Below are 19597 nucleotides of genomic sequence, written 5' to 3'. Positions count from 1 at the left end.
CCACATTGACTCATGTGGTCTATCCGGCTAAGGCAAAATGTTCCCAAAAGTAGAATGAAGTAATAAAGTGGACTCAAAATAGGATAACTTAAGGAGTTTGACTTCGTCTAGGTAGGGGTATGAGACTCTACCTATACATTGCACTAGTTAGCCTTGAGGATAGTCTTAGAATGATGTTCTTGTATGCTTCTATGCTTATAAATGTAAATGGTATGTATATGTTGATCTTACATGTTAATGACCCTATGTGATGTTGGTTTCACTTATGAACATGTGGTTGGTGTCTATTGTTAAAGTATGATGATGTTTACTCTTAATGATATAGTATGTGAAGTGGGCATTGCTTAGGGTTCTTATTGGGTTTACTTGGTTGAATGAGGTTATGGGGACTTACTTATTCATTGCACTAGTGGACTTAATGGGGGTTCATGAGTAAGGGTGTTGCTTTGGTTATGATGCTATGAATACTTGTACATGCTTGTTGATATTATAACTTGATGATCGAGTTGTCTTGATTATGTGCTCAATTATATTGAAATGCATGTTGGCTTGACTAGACTTGGTATTGTTGATCTTGTGATGTACATGGTCTTAACTTGAGGAATATGTGCTATTGATCGGTATTGGTTCTTGATTGTGCATAAGTCTTTTCAAAGTAAATTAGCATACTTTAATGAAATGTCCTTTTTAGCATGATTTCTACGTTATATGTGGATATGATTCCATACTTAGTACAAGTGATGTGCTAACCCCATTTCTCCCTTTTTTCCTAACATTTTAGGTTTCGGTCGTTGAAGGGTTCGTGACCACTTTGAAAAAAGGCTTGGATCTTTTCTCCAAGTGTTGGTATGTCCTCATATTCTGAGGATGATGCCTTTCTATAACTCTACCTATGTTACTTTGTTATAGTCTAAAGACTCTCATTCCACTCATGTTGTTTCAAGACATTGTTGTAAGCCCTAAGTGACACTTACACATTTGCTGTAAGTGCTATGCCCATATTGGTCTACTCCGTTTAGATGGTTTAATATGAGACATCCCCTTTTAAGATTATATTATGTGTATTGTCTATATGTGGCATAAAAGTAAAAGACTATGTAATCTACTTATACGAGGAGTCTATGTATACTAGCTATAAATATATTATCTATAAATATATTATGTGTCTATATGTGGCATAAAAGTAAAAGACTATGTAATCTACTTATACGAGGAGTCTATGTATACTCGCTATAAATATATTATGTGTAAGCGAGAGGTCAAAGTAAACCTCATGAAGTAGATGCTGATGAAAAGTTTTAATTTTCCGCACTTTTTAAACTATGAAATGTAATGATGAATTCTTAGAGGTTAGTCTTAGTCCTCTTTGAGGACGACGACACTGGTTACTTCTAGGGGGTTCTCCCCGGATGTGACATTATGTGTCAAGCATTCTTGAGATTGGTAGTGTCATTGAGTCCTTGAGTTTTGGAGTTGTTGAGTTAAGAGTATTGAGTTCTATATATGGTTATTGAAAATCTTGAATTGAGTCGTTCACGTCCATAATTCGGCATGAACCCTATTTGTAAAGTCTTTTACAATTATTTAATTTGTTTAAAGACTTCAGTAAATGAGGATGAGGTAGAGGAGAGTTGATTTTTATTTTTTCAAAATAAATGTATCGGAACTAAGTATTCCTAAGAGTATACTTTTACATTTAAACTGAGAGGGAACCTTGATCTCTAAATGAGTTGATGAGGAGGTTTTGAGCACTATCTCTTTTAAGAGAAGCTTTTGAGTAATAATCTCGAAGTATGAGGATATGAAAATATTTTAAAAACATATGAGCATGAGTTATATTATTGAGAGTAGTATTAAGCACCAATATGGGACGAGTTCAGACAACTTAAAGTCCTTATAAACCATGTATGCCAACATGTGTAAATGGTCATACTTTTTAAATGTTTTCTTATTATGTTTTAAGCATAACTTAGTGGATCCACTCAGTTGAGGATATCTTATACTCGACAAGGTGTAATACCATTCTGGCAATGTGGACGAGACGTTGTATGATCACATAACTCATAGTGATGGTTGTCGATTAGAGAATCTTCCTAATAAGAGTCATTCTTGCATTTTTACACACAATTGAGTTATTATTGTATTTTTACATATAATTGAGTTATTATCTAATTTTTAAAATGCTTTTGATACATAATTACATTGCATCTTTTATTGTTGCTTATTTTGAGTAGAGTATCCTATCATTGAGTAGAGTTTGAGTTTGAGAAGAGAAAAGTATATTTCTTTTCTATCGGTTCAAGCTTATGTTTATACTTTAGAAATCCCCTTACATGCTCGTATATTTCATGTACTGACGCCATTTGTCCTACATCTTTTATGATGCAGATACAAGTATTCGGGTCATTAACAGACGCTCCGTTAATACCACTTGCAGTTTCAATTAGATTTGGTAAGCCTCTTTGCTTCCAAAGTGTTCCACTTTTATTTTCAGTTGTTAGGATGTCGAGGATCTTATCCCAATAATCCTTCTATAATAGTAGTTCTTCATAGATAGTTTAAAAGTCGAGAAGTCTATCATTATTCCCTTTGTTGTTTTAATGTTTTGAGTTCAATGTTTTGTGTTCATGAGGCATTTAACTAATACTTGTTAAATTATTTTCAAATGAGTTCAAGTTTAGTTATTAAGTTATTTTTGCATCATGAGTTTCCATTTTGCTTGAGTAATGTCTTTCGTTGAGTAATGAGAAGGCCATTGGTTTGCTTGGGAATCAACAATGGTTTTCAAGTGCCAGTTACGTCCAGGGTGTAGTCTCGAGGCGTAACGAAATCCTCAAAAGATTTCAAACGAGCCACTTGACATAGCATGACACTAAGATAAATAACATAACTGAAAGAAATATAAAGTGGAATATAAGTAGGGGTGTGCAAAAACCGAGCTGATCGATAAATCGAATCGAAAAATCTGTTATTGGGTTATTGAGTTTTTAATGGGTTTATAAGTTATTGATTAAGTATTGGATAAACCGATAACCCAATAAGACGGTAATTATTTATTATTTTACCCTTTCTAATTGTTAGATATTAAAATTTAATATATAATTAGACACTATAACTATATCAAATTAATAGTACTCTACCAACTTCACACTAGGACGCTTTACTAGATTTTATTATTACTCTAAACCTAAAGATTAAAGTAAGGGGTTCACAATTGCAACTATTTGATTTTAATTTTAGTTTTAGTTTTAGTCTTGTTGGACTATTTTATTTTAGATTTAGTTTGTAATTGTAGGTTGAAACATTTGCAAGTTTGTAAAAGTTTGTAACTTGATTAACATAAAAAAGTTCCATACTATGTTTTGGTGGTAACATGTAATTATAGCATTCATACTATATTTTCTCTTGTTGATGCAATTTCTCATTATCTTTCTTATTTCACTATATCAAAACATTTAGAAAAGTGAGAAGACATATAATATTTTATGAATATTTTCTTATTGGGTAAATCAAAAACCGAATCAATAATGATAAAAAATCGATAAACTGAAAACCGATAAAAAATATCTTATTGGTTTGTTATTGGGTTAGAATATTTAAAAATCGAAAATCGATAATACATAAAACACAACCAAACCGACCGATGCACACCCCTAAATATAAGTCTCAAAATGACAATCTCAAATGATACCAAATTAGAGTACAAAGACATCACAAGTGAAAAATAACATGTCTGACAATAAGCCTCTACAATATAAGTATAGCTATAACAAGTCCTAGCTCACAAAATAATCTAAAAACTGAATTTGAAAGACACAAAAGATCTCATAACGTGGACATAACCTCAAACCATGAAGGATTCACCAAAATTGCAAAGGTTGAGAGAATTTGTGCTAATCGCTAGAGTGACAAAACTTATATTATAAGACAAAATAGGCACAAGAGATGTATGGGATCAATACTCAGAATGTACTAAATATGAAAAAGATGCATGTGTATAACATAAAACATGCTAAGTTTGAAATCATGATAATGTATAATCAAGTAAAACATGCTATAATATGTTAAGTTGCATTCATAAACATAGTATAAGATCAATCTAGTATTCTGAAAGTCATATCAGAAGTAGAAATCATAATCTGTTGTATAAAATCATAAGACTATGATGAGAAATACTATAACAGAAAAAAACCACGTGAGCTAAAATATAGAATCCAGGGGCGTCTCTAAGGCTTGGCCAGTGAGGCCATTGCTTAGACCTCAAAAATTTGAAGTCACCAAATTTATTTAGATTCTTATTATTAATTTTATTATATATATTAATATAAATAACATAAATAAAAATTTTATTGTACATTTTTTATCATTATTTGTTTGAAAGTATTTTTTACCAATAAATTCATAAATTGTCATAATCTTTTCACTCATTATTTGATATATTTGACTTTTTTCAATCTTTTCTTAAACTACGTGAACACAAAAATATTCATGCACAAGTTTTCTTTTCATTTGAATTTAATATATTATATGAAAATTTTATAATTTGTTTTAGATATTCACCTAATGGAATGAATAGTATCATTTGAAAAGAATTTTATCATTTAAATTGATCAGAAATTTGGATATTTTTATTATTATCCATGCTCAAAACTTCAATAGCTAAATTAAAATTTTAATTTGAGTGTTGATGCTTAATATCGATGATCCATCATTTTTATTTTTTGTAAAGTTCTTCGTTCTTTCTTTTTTGTGTGAAATTTGATATTTTTTTTTTGTCTTAAATGATTAATCTATTGCGTAGAAAATCAATTTTCTTGTTAGTGTATAAATTTTATAAATAAATTTAAGGGCCTCTTAATATAATTTTGCCTTAGGCCACCAAATTTGTGAAGCCGCCCCTAATAGAGTCCATTGTAAACCTTCCAACTAAAAAGAGAGGGTCCAAACTTGTCAAGGTAAGGATACATTTACATACAGTGAGTTAAAGTGGATACACCAACATGGGACAAGGGGATTGCTACTAAAGAACTCTGCCTCTACTAACGGATGATCCTTCATTTCAAATGTCACTCGGTGCTAAGTAAACTCCCAACGAAAAATGCATAATCATATCATATTAAGAAAATAGATTATTAAGATCTATTTTTTAATAAGACCCATTGAACAATTTTCAACTAGTATTATTACAAGTCATTTTTGTAATAGTCCCAATTTTGAAAAGCAAGTGTTAATCACGCACCAATCAATATTTGACATGTGTAATTTAGCTAAAAATATTAATTTTATACGTTTTTGCTTTTCTTTTTTCTCTCTCTTACTTTTTGAATTATTTTTCCTTTTAATTTTAATTTTAATTTTAATTTTAAACTTCAACTAAAATATCCCTGCCCTTTCTCTCCTCTACATTCAACAAACCATTTCCTTCATTTTCTTTCTCTTATACTTCTTTTTTCCGAGGCTAACTGTTCTTTTTCTTATTGATTTATTTGTTTTTAAAAAAACTATTTTCTTGATTTTGTTGGGTTGTTTCCAACAAAAGTTAGTTATCATTAATTGATTTATCTTCTTTTTATATAGGAAAAAAGGTGTGAAATATATCCGAATTTTGATCAAAATTACTGTAACGATACAAAACTTTGGAAAGGACCTTTTACCCCCTGCACCATTTAATAGTATATTTTAAAGGTATATATGTGCCCACGTGGACATAAAAAATATTGCATAATTATAAATAGCAACGTGTTCACGTGGGCACATATATACCTTTAAAATACCCTATAAATAGTGCAGGGGGGTAAAAGGTCCTCAATAAAGTTTGGTATCATAACAACAGTTTTGGCCAAAGTTGGAGTATTTTTCAAACCCTTTTCCCTTTTATATAACCTTAAAATTTTAAATGATAATTTGAAAAGAATATTTGAATTTCTTTAAAATTGTTAGAATACTAACTGAAATTTGGATAAAAATTTAAATGTTATCTCATAATCATCTTGAAATCTAAAAATGTTTAGATGAGATTTCCCTCCGTTTAAAAAAGAATGACTCTGTTTCATTTTAAGTCTGTTTAAAAAAGAATGATCTCTTTCCTTATTTGACAACACTTTAACTTTAACTTTCCATGTGGCATGTTTAAGACCAGAAGATTAAAAGGTGTTTTGGTATATTTGACATAACTTTAATTTAGAACCACAAGATTAAAAAGTCTTCTTTCTTTTCTTAATCTCTATTTCAAATCAAACTAGGTCATCCTTTTTGAAACGGAGGGAGTATTAATAAAAGAATGTGGGTAGAGTTGTGACAAAAATGGTGGTACTGAAAGTGGTGGAGTTTTGTATAAAATGAAAACTAATTTTTGAAAAAGAAAGAAATAAAGAAAGAAAAAGGTTAAAACTATGAGAAAAATTAAAAAAATAATATTTCACAATAAAATACTCGTAAAACTGATACTATAATTATTATTTGAAGTTTTTCACACTCTTTAAGAGAGTGCATACACTAGCTATGTCAGATTGTCAAAAATGATGTTATAACACCAATTTAAAAATGGCAAAAGGTCAAATATACCCATGTACTATAGGAAATAGTTCAAATATATTCTTCGTCATATTTTCGGTTCAAATATGCCCCTACCGTTATACTTTGCCACATGTATACCCCTAATTTTAACATAGAGACACACGTTAGCTTAGAAATCAAATAATCCACCCCCAATTTTATATACCCAATTCTTTTAAAACCCACCCATTTGACCCATTCCCTCCGCGGACTAGGTTTGAACCAAAATCATTTTCATATTATCTTCTTTAATTAAAACTTCTATCAAAATCAGTAATGATGCAGTAGTCCAAAAGAAGTCCCAACTGTTAAAGTGGATGATAATGAAGTAATAAAACATTATCCAGAATTGCAAGAGAATTCCCTTGAGAACCTAAAAGACTCGAATGACTTTTCAAAATCAAAATAGTCTTCCTCCATAGGAAAACTATCATCACAGTGCAGACATTCCTTTGCTAGAAAAGGGACATTTGTAAGAGAGATTGAATGGTGTAATTAAAGAATCTTAATTTGGGGCATTAATTTCTACTGCATTTGGAACTTTAGAAATTTTCAATACCAATTTCTTTGGGCAAAGAGATATTAAAGTTCTGAGCAATTCAAAGAGATTGTGACATAGTTCTGGATGATTGATCTTTTCAAATCCTTGAAAGTCCAATCTTAAGCAATTATGGAGGATGTTTTTTTTTTAGGTTTTAAAAGAGAACATAACTATGAAAATTGGTTTTATTCGAACCGGGTCTGAAGGAAATCTGTTAAATGGGTGGATTTTGAAAGAATTGAGTATTTAAAATTGGGGGTGGGTTATTTGATTTCTAAGTTGACATGTATCCCTTTGTTAAAATTAGGGGTACATATGTGCCAAAGTATAACGGTAGAGTATATTTGAACCAAAAGTATAACGAAGGGTATATTTAAATTATTTCCTATAGTGCAGGGATATATTTGACACTTTGCCGATTCAAAAATTGTCCAGGGGTAATAGGATCCCCACAAAGTTCAAGTGTCTTTTTCAAAAATAAATTTTACTTTAATGGGGATAATGATGTATTTTCTCTATCATATATAGTCTTTGAAATAGTAAGAATCTAGTAATATCAAATCATTCATAAACTCCATATTATAGTTTTTCTTTTCATACCATAGAATAACTCATTTCAAATAATGATTTCATAGCATATTCATATAAATACTTATCTAAAGCATCTAAATCATGATCATCCTTTCATAATGATAATACTTCTGTCGGAAGCAACCTATTTCATAAAATTATGCTAGATAATTTAGCTAAAAGCATCCCTGATTCATAAATTCTTCAATTCATAAGACATGTTCATCAAAACTCAGTTTACAATCATAAACCACTTGTATAACATGGGCTTATGTGAAAATCATTAGAAATGTGTATTACTATCAAAGCATGCATAATAAGATCAATCATGATAAAAAAAAATAATCTTAAATCAATTGAACCCACAACGTAATCATGAAATCCTAAATATTTGAATAAGAATCATAAAGTAGAAATTGAGGTTTCTTCGAAATTCAATGAGAGAAGAGGAACCCATTAATGAATTTCTCACATAACTTAGTGAACCTTATCTTTGTATTTGGAAGAGGAGATTTGAAGCATGAGGAACCCTAAATCACCTTGAGAGCGTCCTTGAAGAAGAAGATTTGAGAGTTTTGAGAGAGAATGGTGAGGGTTTTGACCTTAGAAATGGTTATAGGACTTAGAAATAGTCTAGAAACAATGTAGATAGATATAAAAAGAGTAAGAAAAAAAATACAATTAATTCAAAAAAATATCTATCGAAATGCTTCTACATTACCATGTACGGTCTCAATATCTTTCTACAGATCGTATTGTTCATCTATAAATCAATTATTGGAAACACAACTTTTTGAACCCAAACCAAACAACCATAACACGACCCATCAACCATAACACGACTCGTAAAGCTCCCTCGTCCTCTTAAGTCCGAGCCATCGACCACAACCAGTCATATACTGTCCGTAGTTCTTTTTATGGGCCTTGCTGGCCAATCATTCACTCAATGACTAAGAGTCCAGGTTTCTAAAGATCAACCACATATCGTTTTCTACGAGCCGTAGTTCCTTGTACAATCCGTACAAGGCGAACGTATATTAAGGTACTAAAATCTCATAAAGTCTAGACTTTACTCTACAAGCACAATACACGACCCTTAAAAACTCTCATGACCCATCTTGTTGATCCGTAAAGCTAATATGAGACTTGACATTTTCTCAACTTTCAGGAAATCATCCATGACAACCATTTATGGACCGTATAATTAAGTACAACTCGTACTTGACCTCGTACAAACTTGCACCAGTAACTTTTCTGTAATGTTTTCCTTCCAAATCAACTATTTTACTTTCGAGGTGTTACAGTAAATTTAGCTTCAAGTGCGTTATTATTTCAAGAAAGTATATTTATCTTCAAGTGCATTGTTTCATGTAAGAGTTCCAGAAAGTATATTTAGCTTCAAGTGCATTAGTTAAGAAATAAAGAAAATTAATATCTTTAGAAACACATACCAAAGGTCTTGGAAGAATCTTAATCCAAGCTTCAACTTAAAGAGATAGCTATTCACTTGCCTGAACCTACATTTTGTAGTAAAACATGAAGAAACATGAGTTAGCCCACAAAAATGTACTAAGTATTATGACCATGCAAAAACATGCTTTAAAAGGGACATTTTATTTGAAAGTCATGCATTTATGCTAATTTGATATAACTTCATGAACATAATCACAATAGGCATGATACACAAACATAGAACAAAATCAACACATAAGCCATTAACTTAACATTAAGCCTTCACCCCAAGTAACTTTCAAGCTATACCTTCTGCAATGTATGAATAGTGGCCCATACCACCATCCACACTAGGTACCACCTTAAGGTCACCAAAAGTGACATTACCATTAAGTCTTTCCATCTTTACATAATACTCATTCATAAGAGACATAAATATTACATGAGTCATATGAACACTTTGGGACCATCATCTAAGGCAACCCTAAGTCATACTTGTGCAATGTATGAGTATCATCCGTACTACTACTCACACTAAGTACTCCTTTAAAGCCTCATTTGACAAGGAGCCTTCATATTCATTAAGACGTGATAAGGAAAGTAAAAACATAGGTACAATCCAAGTAAAGTAAGATGACTAGATTGAAAGTACAATTTTTATTCTTTCCGTACTATATATCTCCAATAACACATAAAATCAATGTAATATATTATGTTAATACTATTAGATGGTTTATACAAGCTCAAATTTCAATGTGAAAAAACTTTTTTCCCTCAAAGTTTCAGACATCTAATTCCAAAAAGGAAATGAAAATTGAATTGTTTAGTCATCTCTAATCTCAGAATATCTAAAATAAATATTACTAACATGCGTATTTGATCAATTTATTTATAAAAATAAAATAAAAATCAGTAATCCGAATTGTAACCCAAAATTAAAGCAACCGATCGTTTATCTTACTTGAACGTTGTGGCACCCACTACCTCAAAATCCTAGATCTGCCCCTGCTTGGGACCAATAGTGATTGGAAGTGTCGATCACATCCAGGGTGTAGCCTGCATTTGTCCTTTCCGCTCTCTAGCATCTCTCGTCTTTGTATATGCATGTATCAACATGTTTATTTATATCTAATACAACATGTATCAGCTCATATGTATCTGTCTATATCGACTGATACAACATGTATTTCATCAAATATTAGTATGTATCAACCTGTAATTGTCCTCTCTACTCTCCCAACTTTCACCCGCTTCTCTGTCTATCAAATATAATTGCATTCTTTGTATTTCGTCGAATATAACTTGTATGGACATGTATGCATCCTCTCTCTAATATCTCCCCTCTCCCTTTTCTTATCTCGTTGATCTATCTCCTCTACAAAATTGTTGCTATGAATCACAAGTACTCAAACTATAACTTCAGATCTCTAATTATGTCCAAATTATAGTCGTTTTTTATTTTTTTCTCTCGCTATTCAATGATGATAAAAAATTTGTAATAGGTGACGAAGTCAATGGTAATAAAGAATTTGTAATATAGCTAATGAAGAGTAATGCCAAAGTAACGTTAAAATATTTGAAAGAAATAGTGGCCAATCAATTGTAATTTGGAAGGAATGGATTGGCAGGAGAGATAAGAAAAAATATTTCTTAATAATATTGTCAGTTGACAAAAAAGATATGGAAAATGCCAGGAGAGAGAAAGAGATACAAGAAAACCCTCCATTTGTGCCGCAAATGTTTTATGAATACATGGAAACTCATATGAATTAGTAGCCTCCCAAATCTTGCAAAATTTTGAAGCTCCACTGAGATGCCTCAATTTTCATGACTATTTAAGGAGTCTTGTCCCAAAATTCATAAAAATACAACTTTTTTTTTCTTCTCGTCTTTCCATGACCACCCTAATGTACATTAATAAAAATTGGGTGGATATTTCTTTCCAGTTCCAAAATCCTCCTATTAGTAGGTTAGTACCAACAAAATTGCAGCAGCTTCCTCAATTTGATTCATTAACAGACTCTTCAATTATGAAATCCTTGCTCTCTTGGTAGCTTTCCTCACTCGTGCCAGCTCGATTTTTGCTGCTTCTTGGCCTCATGTTTACACCCATGGGAAACGGCACCTGCAAAATCATGAAAATGAGAACAAACACTCAGCCAAATATCAATCAAGCTGATAGTCCCCAGATACATATGAAACTATAAAAGCAAAGACAGCTATTTGATAGTGCTGTGTTCATACCTGATCACCAGCATTAGGGCCATCAGTGTGGAAGAGGATTGGTCGGCATCGCTTATCTTCATTCATCAGGCTAGAATTCTGGAAGTGAGCAATGAGTGCAGATTTTCCCTGAATGCGAGCATATGCAAGTGATGCCACCTTCTCACTATTGAATTTTTCCCATTTCTTTCCATTGAATGCCTGACAAATATTTTCTCACCTTTAATACAGGAAGTTACCATCAAATTGAATAGAACTAATTTTGTTTAGGGTGCCAGAACCACATACATGATAAAACGGAACAATAAGAGAAGGCTCAGTCATGTTGATAAACGCATAGCCTACATTGCATTTGTTCTGCAACAAAACAAACCAAAGTTATACAGAGTATAGAAACAAGATCCAGAGCACAAGAAAGCTTTCACCGTGGAAAAAAAGCACTAACCTTGAAATCAATGGGTAGATAGATGAAATCATATGTTCCTCTGTGACGCTCATCTATTGCAGCCAAAAGCATTTTTGAAGTATATCTAAGAAAACCCAGAAGAAGTTAAAACATGGCACACCATTGCAAATTTTGAAGACAGAGAATGCGAAAAATATATATCCAATAGCTGAACAAGTTTATCGCTGTGACAACAGATAACTGATCTTTATACTCAAAAGTTTGAAAACAGATCCTGAATTGAAGCCTTCATGTAATTTTATTCATCCCATGCAGGTATACAAGCATTGAGAAAATGCTTATCGTAATTTGAGAAAATGTCAAAAATATTTCAAGACATTCAGCAAGATAAGGGGAGAGGAAAATCTTTAACATGAGAAGGCCAGATATGTAATAGCAATCACCATGCTACTACATGATAACAGTTCAAGGTGGTAGACAAATGTTACTCTCTACTTGTACAGACTTATGGTAATTTTATCTACACATACACCAAATGACCCACCAAGTCAGGTTAGTTTTCAAGAGAACTCAAGAAAAATCATCTCAAATAACAATGAAACTAATGGACTAGTAATCTCTCAACAACAAACAGCTTCATTTTATTTTTGGAGTGAATTCAATCCACATCAACATCTTTAGCATAGTGTTTTCAAATAAGCAAATAGAAGGGTTTAAGGTATAAAATTAAATATCAATGAATAATAAAACAGTGACGTACTTGTTAGGAATATTCTTTATCATTAGGGTTGTCCTTTTATCGTCCCCTCGTGCAATCCGTTCAATATCCAGTTCAAACTGCTTCTTGTTGTCAGTCTGACTTGAATTGCCTTCATTCCTACGGCTCCGCATCCTTTCATTTGGAGAATCAAACGAACCGATCATAGGAATTATTTGAGCTCTACCAGGAAACATTAAATTTCTCTGCTGATGGCCGACATTACTGGAAGACATGGGCAAGTCTATACAGCTGCCACCAGTGCGCGAGAAAACGTTATGAGGAATGAACTCCAAAGGATGTGGTGAATTTCCAGAAATCCTCATACTTCCCAGAGAACCTGGATGAAAACCAGATGCATCTGGAGATTCTCCTGCATAGGCATGTCTTCTATCCCAGAGAGAGAGGGATGGATTAACAGAGGGCGCTGAACCCACATGATGGTTGTTTATTGGTACAAGTGCATTGAGCATGTGGGACGGAGCCCTTGGAACTGAATGCAGTTGTTGAGGGCGAGAAGCACAGACCCCACCTACATATGTTGGTGAGTTTGGCCACATCATGCCTTGAGGCTGCGATTGATGTGAATTACTCCACATGTATTGGTGCCCAGGAGAAGGACAATTTGCAGTTCCATTTGGAGTAAAAACTGAAATGAACAGAAATAGCAAACATAGAAGATCAGTAAACAAGCAAATTTGGCAGACACTTGGTTTTAATTATTTGGCCCCTGTACCTGTACCCTTACAGGTACAATTGCACTCTCAGCTCTGTTAAAAACTGCCGACCCTCGTTAAAATGAAAATGAAACATATCAGACACATGGCAAGGATACAAGCAAATTTCAACAGTCTCATTCTTCTTCTCGCTTCCCTCTCTTTCAGGATTATAACCTCACTATTCCGGTCAGTATAACATTTATCCTTGCACAGAACAAAGACCTGTGATATGGATCTTCTTACCTTCATTTAGTTCAACCGGTTGCCCATTAGGGCCAACTCTGGAGAACTTTCGGTTTTCTATTGCTTCTAGTGGCCTGATATTCATATTTGCAGAAATGCCGCCCGGAGAAATGGAGGTAGTTCCATTAGATAAACCATCATGGTACTCTGGCAGAGAATGAGGATGGAGACCTGATGTGCCCCGAAGGTCAAAATTGAATTGGCTCTGCAGGTGGCCAGTTTCACCAACATTAGCTTGGTTGCCCCCCTTAGATTCCAACCTCAATAAGCTGTTAGGAACACTGAATGATAATCCACAGTCAAATGCATTATCCAAATAGGAATTCATGGCAGAACCACTGGCTGATTGTCTGCGCAGAATAGATCCATTTTCCATACTCAAACAATGTCCTCCATGTGGAAGTGCTCCTGGAACTTACGATTAAGTAAAGTGAACGATAATACTTTTTCTGCAAGTAATTATAATGCAAAGAATGAAGAGTACTAGTACCAGAAAATCCAGTGGCTAAACTGCTAGGACTATTCTGGTGCAAATAAAGACCAGGTTCATCTTGCTCCAGCTCAGAAGGAAATTGCTGCGACAACCTGCTATATTCAAACAAAGGCTCAAACACAGAGTAAATCAGTTAAAAGAAAATAACAATTTTCCAGATTAACAATGAGTTCAAATTTGTGAAGCCTATAGAACATGGATAATTGGCATACTCAGCTATAAACATAATTTAGATAACAGCTTTCTACAACAGCACTGTCCTGATGTCTCTCTCTCTCTCTTTTTTCTGAGAAGTGGGAAGGAGGGGTATCTCCAAGAAGAGCTAAGGAAAGCTAAATGTTAAAAGTTCGCACCGTCTGGTACCACCAGGATGGATTGCTTCAATCATTATCTGCTTCCCTGCAACGTCACTCCTGTTTAAAGCACGAAGAGCAGCTTCTGCAGCTCTAACATCATAAAACTCTATATATTTGTGATGGCTTCTATGCTGAGTCTCGCGGATCTTTTATAAGGGGCAAAAATGAAGAAAAAAATAATCAGCAATACCCCTGACAAAAGAACTGCATACAAAAAGCTAGTAGACTAGCTGACCTCCTTAATCTCCCCATATACACCAAATATTTGTCGAAGTTCATCATTTGAAACAGAGGAATCAAGGTTGAAAACCAGGAGAGTCCCTTGGTTGGCATTTTTTTCTGATGGATTGTCCTATCAAAAATGATCAGAAAAATAGGGCTGAGAATTGTTGCTTGTTGACTAAGAAACATGCGATGCAAAAACAACTCTAGCTCAGAAAATACCGCCTATGGATGATTTTTTGGTATACTGCTTGCATATGGGAGATATATAGAAATGTCAAAAACAATTTTAGGGCCAGTAATGTCAAAAACAAGCATTGGAAAGACCAAGAAAGATGAAGCATACATACCTTGGGAATAGAGAAATGTATGTCTAGCTTCGAAAGATGAAGCATACATACCTTGGGAATAGAGAAATGTATGTCTAGCTTCCTGCGTCTGAGTGGATTGTTCTGAAGAGCTTTCATGGCATTCTGTGATGCTCGAATATCATAATAAGATATCATAACAAAACCGCGATGCTTGCATGCTGTATATAGCGTGCGAATATCTCCATATTGCTGTTCATAAGAATCAAACACAACAATTATCACCAATCCAAACATACAACTTCTATTTACATTTTAATTCTCTTTGAAGGGTGTAGAGAGAAGTTTCTGGAAAATGTAGACCCACTGATTGACTGCTCTCACCTCAAAAAGAGTTTGTAGTTCAGAATCTTCAACACTGCTATTTACATTTCTTACAAAGAGCGTTCTAGATGGATTTTCCTCGAAAGGTTTCTGGCTACCAATTGCAGCATTAGAGTCTCCCAATGGCAGAGTATAATTCCCAGCATATTCAGAATTTTGTTGTCCTGTAGAGGAACCATCTTCTCCTAGGTCCATACCTCCAACACTACTGAAAAGATCAAGATCCTCAGTTTCATCACCAGCATAGGGTTGGCCAACATAGTCTAGCCCATCAGTAACCCCAGCAAGCAAGTCATCATCATCAGGGAGAAGATTTCCAATAGCGTGGGCCTCAAGTTCTTTAAGGGACTCAAAGCGTTCTTCTTCATAGTGTGAGTCAGCTGCTCCAACAGAATGGCCATGTGGGGAATAGTTGGTCGGTAATCGCACTGCATACAAAATCCAAACATCAACTCCTCTTCCGCCGACTGAATAGCCGAAGACAATAAAACGAATTTTCGATAAGAGAGGAACTGAATTAATGAGTTATCCAACTACAACATAATCACAAGAGAAGCAGTGAAAGTACCACTTTTGACAGCCACTGAAAAAGCAACGGGACAAAAATTTGCCAAATAAGCGACAACACTAGGAAAATCAACTAAAAGGCCAAAGCACTAATAAACAGAAAGAAAGCAAGACATACATTTTCTACTGAATAACTCTGATAATGAGCTCGAGAAAAGACCATTCTCATATTGACCGCCCAATACGCTAATTTTGTCATCTTCTGTTGGATAAGTTGGCAAGTCAGTGCTGACAATAGATCTTACACCCATGTTATAGTCAAGACCTCTAGGTAAGGAGTGAGATGCTCTTTCTATTCCAACAGCTCGTCTTTCTATGATACTGTTAACATTTTTGTCTTGTTTTAGATGAGAATCATGATGTTCAAAATGCTTCGTCGTCGGGGAGCCCAACGAAATATGATTCTCAAAGGGTGATGAACGAACAGCAGCTCTTTGTAAAGCATCATCACTTTTAAGACCTGCATGAGAAGGCATCAGATAAGTGGAAAGAGAGGTTATCAAAACCCTCCATCTGGATCACAACCTTTTTCACTTGGAAATTAAAAGAATATCACTCACCCTTGTTACGGTATTTTTTATAAAGAATATACATGGACGGAGTCACGTAAAAATACGTTTGAAATAACAGGATTTGCTTGTTATTGCACGTTTTGCTAACAGGACCTTCATTCCTTTTATTCTTTTCTTTTTTATCCTTACTACAGATGGGGATTCATGTATTTGTTTGTATTTTGAAAGGGTGCAGATATTTTGCATAGCGGAAAGGTTAAAGCCCATTAATTTAGACAAGATTCAATCAACCATCCCGCAAGATTCATACAGCCTAATTACCATTTCTGTCACCACCTTTCAACAGAATAAGTTTCCAAAAAACAATAGAGATACCAATCTTGTGTCACTTGAAGATGATTTAAACATAATTGTCTTCTCTTAAATCATTTTAGAAAGAAAAGTTTTTGCAGGCCGAGATCAGATATTCTAAATTTATAGCTTGCAGCACTGTAACAATAAGAATTTCGAGTAGGGGAAAAGAAGGGACAATGAAGATTCTTAAACTAATAGCTGAAACAATCAGTATTCACTACCACTTTCAAATCAGGGAGCTTAACTAATCTGCTAGTCGCGTTATGCATAAGGCAGGTAGATGCATATTTGAAACAACGGCTAACACTAGCGTATTCCTGAAATAAATAGGAAAATACAATGTTTTATTTAATTTACTACTCACCATGATAGTTCTGCAGGCTATTTGCCTTCCAAAATCCAACTTGTCTCTGTCAAGTTCAGACGAAAAAGGTATCACTCACCGAGGAAAAAAACAAGCAAAATAGTATTATCCACTTGAGGCCTTATTCAAGACTGTTGTAACATTACAAGAGTGATGTATGAACAATTTATACCTCATCACGAAAACATAATTCCTCGGAGAAGTAAGATGATGGCGATAAACCCTGTAGCTCTCTCATTTGAGATGGTGTGATGCAAGTTGGATACAGAAGGAATTATATAATCGAAGTTAGAATCCCTTCTTTCAATCAGACGACGAAATACATCAACCTTGTAAGAAGCTTGAAGAAGATCCTGTTTCGAAGTATTTCTGCAATGAGAAAGTCATAAAGAACCAATTTTTTTTATACTAATTGGGCACAAAATAGAAACATCAAAGTAAGGAACTCGTCACAGTTGAGACACATACTTCAATTATGTTGTTATACAAGTTGAACAGTAAAAAGAAACGTTTATATGAAACAGCAAGTAGCTTCAGCCGAATTAATAGGTTGGATCATGTCATACATGTTAAAATAAATTCATTTTACAGCTAGATGCATTTAACAACTCCACAGAGAATTAGAATTTCATAGGTTTGGTAAGCAGATCAAGAAGAAGGATAGTTAATGTTTAGCAAAGAGAAAAGTAGAAGAGCGATCGAACAGTTAAATGAACCCAATTTTGAGTAGATCAAAAGGGGATATGCCATAATTGAGCTAAAAGTAGAAGGAAAAACAAACAAAAAAGCACTCACCTGTAGACAAGAGAATGATGAGAGAGATAAAAAATTGGAAGGGATGAGAGGTAGCTATAAAGATTAGGAGGAGAGAACAGAGAGTTTAGGAATAAATTACGGCACAAGGCAAGGCAAGGTAAGGAAGGGAAATTGAAGAAGAGATCTAGGTATCCGTGCCGTGCAGAAACCTCCAAAGCTTCGATGCCTTTCTCTCTCTATCTCTATCTTCTTCTTCTCTCTCCTGTTGTGTATGTGTTTTTCCTACATTGCACGTTAAAACCACCTGTAATATCTCTCTCTCCTCTTGCTAAATTGTTTATAATTTTCTCCACAGCTAAACATTCATAATCTCCGATCGGAAATTGGTGAAGTTTTCCGGCGGAGATCCCAACGCCGGTTTCTGTTGGAGAAATGGAGAGAGAGAGGAGAGAGAAATAGTTTGTAGGAAAAACAATAAAGTGGATGGATTAATGTCCGAACAGAGAAAAATGAAATGAAATTGAAAAAATGGACTTTGAATTGAAAAAATAAACGGACCAGACCAAGAATAAACAACACTACCTTTCACCCCCATAAAATAAGATGGACCAGTAGAATAACCAACCCCAACTCCACACCCCACAAATTTTTTTTTTTTGACAAAAAAATACTTAACACCAACTACTAATAATAGGGTAATTATTATATAATACGATTCCCTCCTTTTCATATTATATTAGCTAGTTTAATTTAAACAATTGTTAAAATTTATAGTCTAAAATAAATGATAGATAGTTATATATGTACTTTATTTGTCTCACAAAGAATAACTTGGTTTGACTTGACACAAAATTTAATAAATATAAAAAAGACTTTTGAATCTTGTCTTTATAAATTAAAGTTAGTTCAAATGTGCAAAATTGTCTTTTGATCTTGGGCCTTAAACATGTTACTGTGAAAAAATTGAAATTAAAATATTATCAAAAAAAGAAAGAGATCATTCTTTTTGAAACAGACTAAAAAGAAAATAAGGTAATTTTTTTTGAAACCTTTTTTTGTTTCTAATTACTTGTCCGCTTTTGGATCGACAAACAAATTAAGAGTAAAATGATTGATATAGTGAGTATATCATTTTATCCCTATTAATTATTAAGTAAATAAAGTAAAAATTTTAAGATTATTCAAAAAGTACTTTACCTCTTCAAAATTAATTATTCACGTTATAATGGGTAAAAATATTGTGTTTTTTGATTTGTTAAAAGGAATAAAGTAATTAGGGATATAGAAAATATGTTTAAAATGGATATAGCAAAATTATTATTTTATTTATAATTTTTTAAAAAGTTTGTCAAAGTCCATAATTGAGCAAGAGTATTCAAAATTAAATGATTAGGAACAGAGGGTGTAAAAGGAGTGACCGCTCACCAGAGGTGCTCCAACGAGTTCCACAATCAATTTGACTCCATAATTAACACTACAACAACTTCATTTATAAGGTCATCATCAATTGAATTTTCAATTTTTATTCCAAACTAAAATTATTATTATTATTATAAGATAGAAATAAACACCAATGATTTCGATTCATCAAAAGATATAAAAAATAATTTGATGCGTTAAATATATTTTTAGTTTAAAACAATAATATTAAAAAAAAGTATCTTCTAAAATTATGTGTCAAGACAAATAATCTATAATTGAGGGAGTAATATTTTAATGGATAAATATTTGACGTGGCAAATCCAACATTAGATATCATGCAAGGTTTATATTTTATATATATATATATATATATATATATATATATATATATAT

The 19597-nt window shown here is 33.3% G+C and overlaps 1 protein-coding gene across 5 annotated transcripts; it reads right to left on the bottom strand.

Annotated features, from left to right (window-relative positions):
* Positions 1-10752: 10752 nt before the first annotated feature.
* Positions 10753-18331, bottom strand: LOC107020320 (protein MEI2-like 4). Of its 5 annotated transcripts, none has more exons than XM_015220624.2 (15): positions 17822-18331; positions 17199-17395; positions 17027-17072; positions 15915-16256; positions 15230-15657; positions 14888-15097; positions 14551-14667; positions 14313-14461; positions 13957-14051; positions 13467-13880; positions 12508-13153; positions 11787-11871; positions 11630-11698; positions 11363-11542; positions 10753-11243 (listed from the first exon to the last, which is right to left on the bottom strand). In XM_015220624.2, exons 2-15 carry the CDS (start codon positions 17262-17264, stop codon positions 11118-11120), a joined length of 2973 nt encoding a protein of 990 aa, XP_015076110.1. In that variant the 5' UTR covers positions 17265-17395; positions 17822-18331; the 3' UTR covers positions 10753-11117. The 5 variants fall into 5 exon arrangements, with proteins under 5 accessions (XP_015076110.1, XP_015076112.1, XP_015076111.1 ...); XM_015220626.2 differs by having other exon boundaries at positions 13467-13874; XM_015220625.2 differs by having other exon boundaries at positions 17199-17379.
* Positions 18332-19597: the final 1266 nt, after the last annotated feature.

Source organism: Solanum pennellii, chromosome 5 (assembly GCF_001406875.1).
Source record: "Solanum pennellii chromosome 5, SPENNV200".
NCBI classification, from domain to species: domain Eukaryota; kingdom Viridiplantae; phylum Streptophyta; class Magnoliopsida; order Solanales; family Solanaceae; genus Solanum; species Solanum pennellii.
This window is presented reverse-complemented; position numbering and strand designations above follow the sequence as displayed.

Bases quoted from the DNA above. Each gene is read 5' to 3' on its own strand.
- LOC107020320 (XM_015220624.2), bottom strand. From the start codon at position 17,264: ATGAGAGAGCTACAGGGTTTATCGCCATCATCTTACTTCTCCGAGGAA. The intron at 17,073-17,198 runs GTATAAATTGTT...TGAACTTGACAG, and splicing joins AATTATGTTTTCGTGATGAG to AGACAAGTTGGATTTTGGAA. The intron at 14,668-14,887 runs GTATGTATGCTT...CATTTTTGATAG, and splicing joins TACATTTCTCTATTCCCAAG to GACAATCCATCAGAAAAAAA.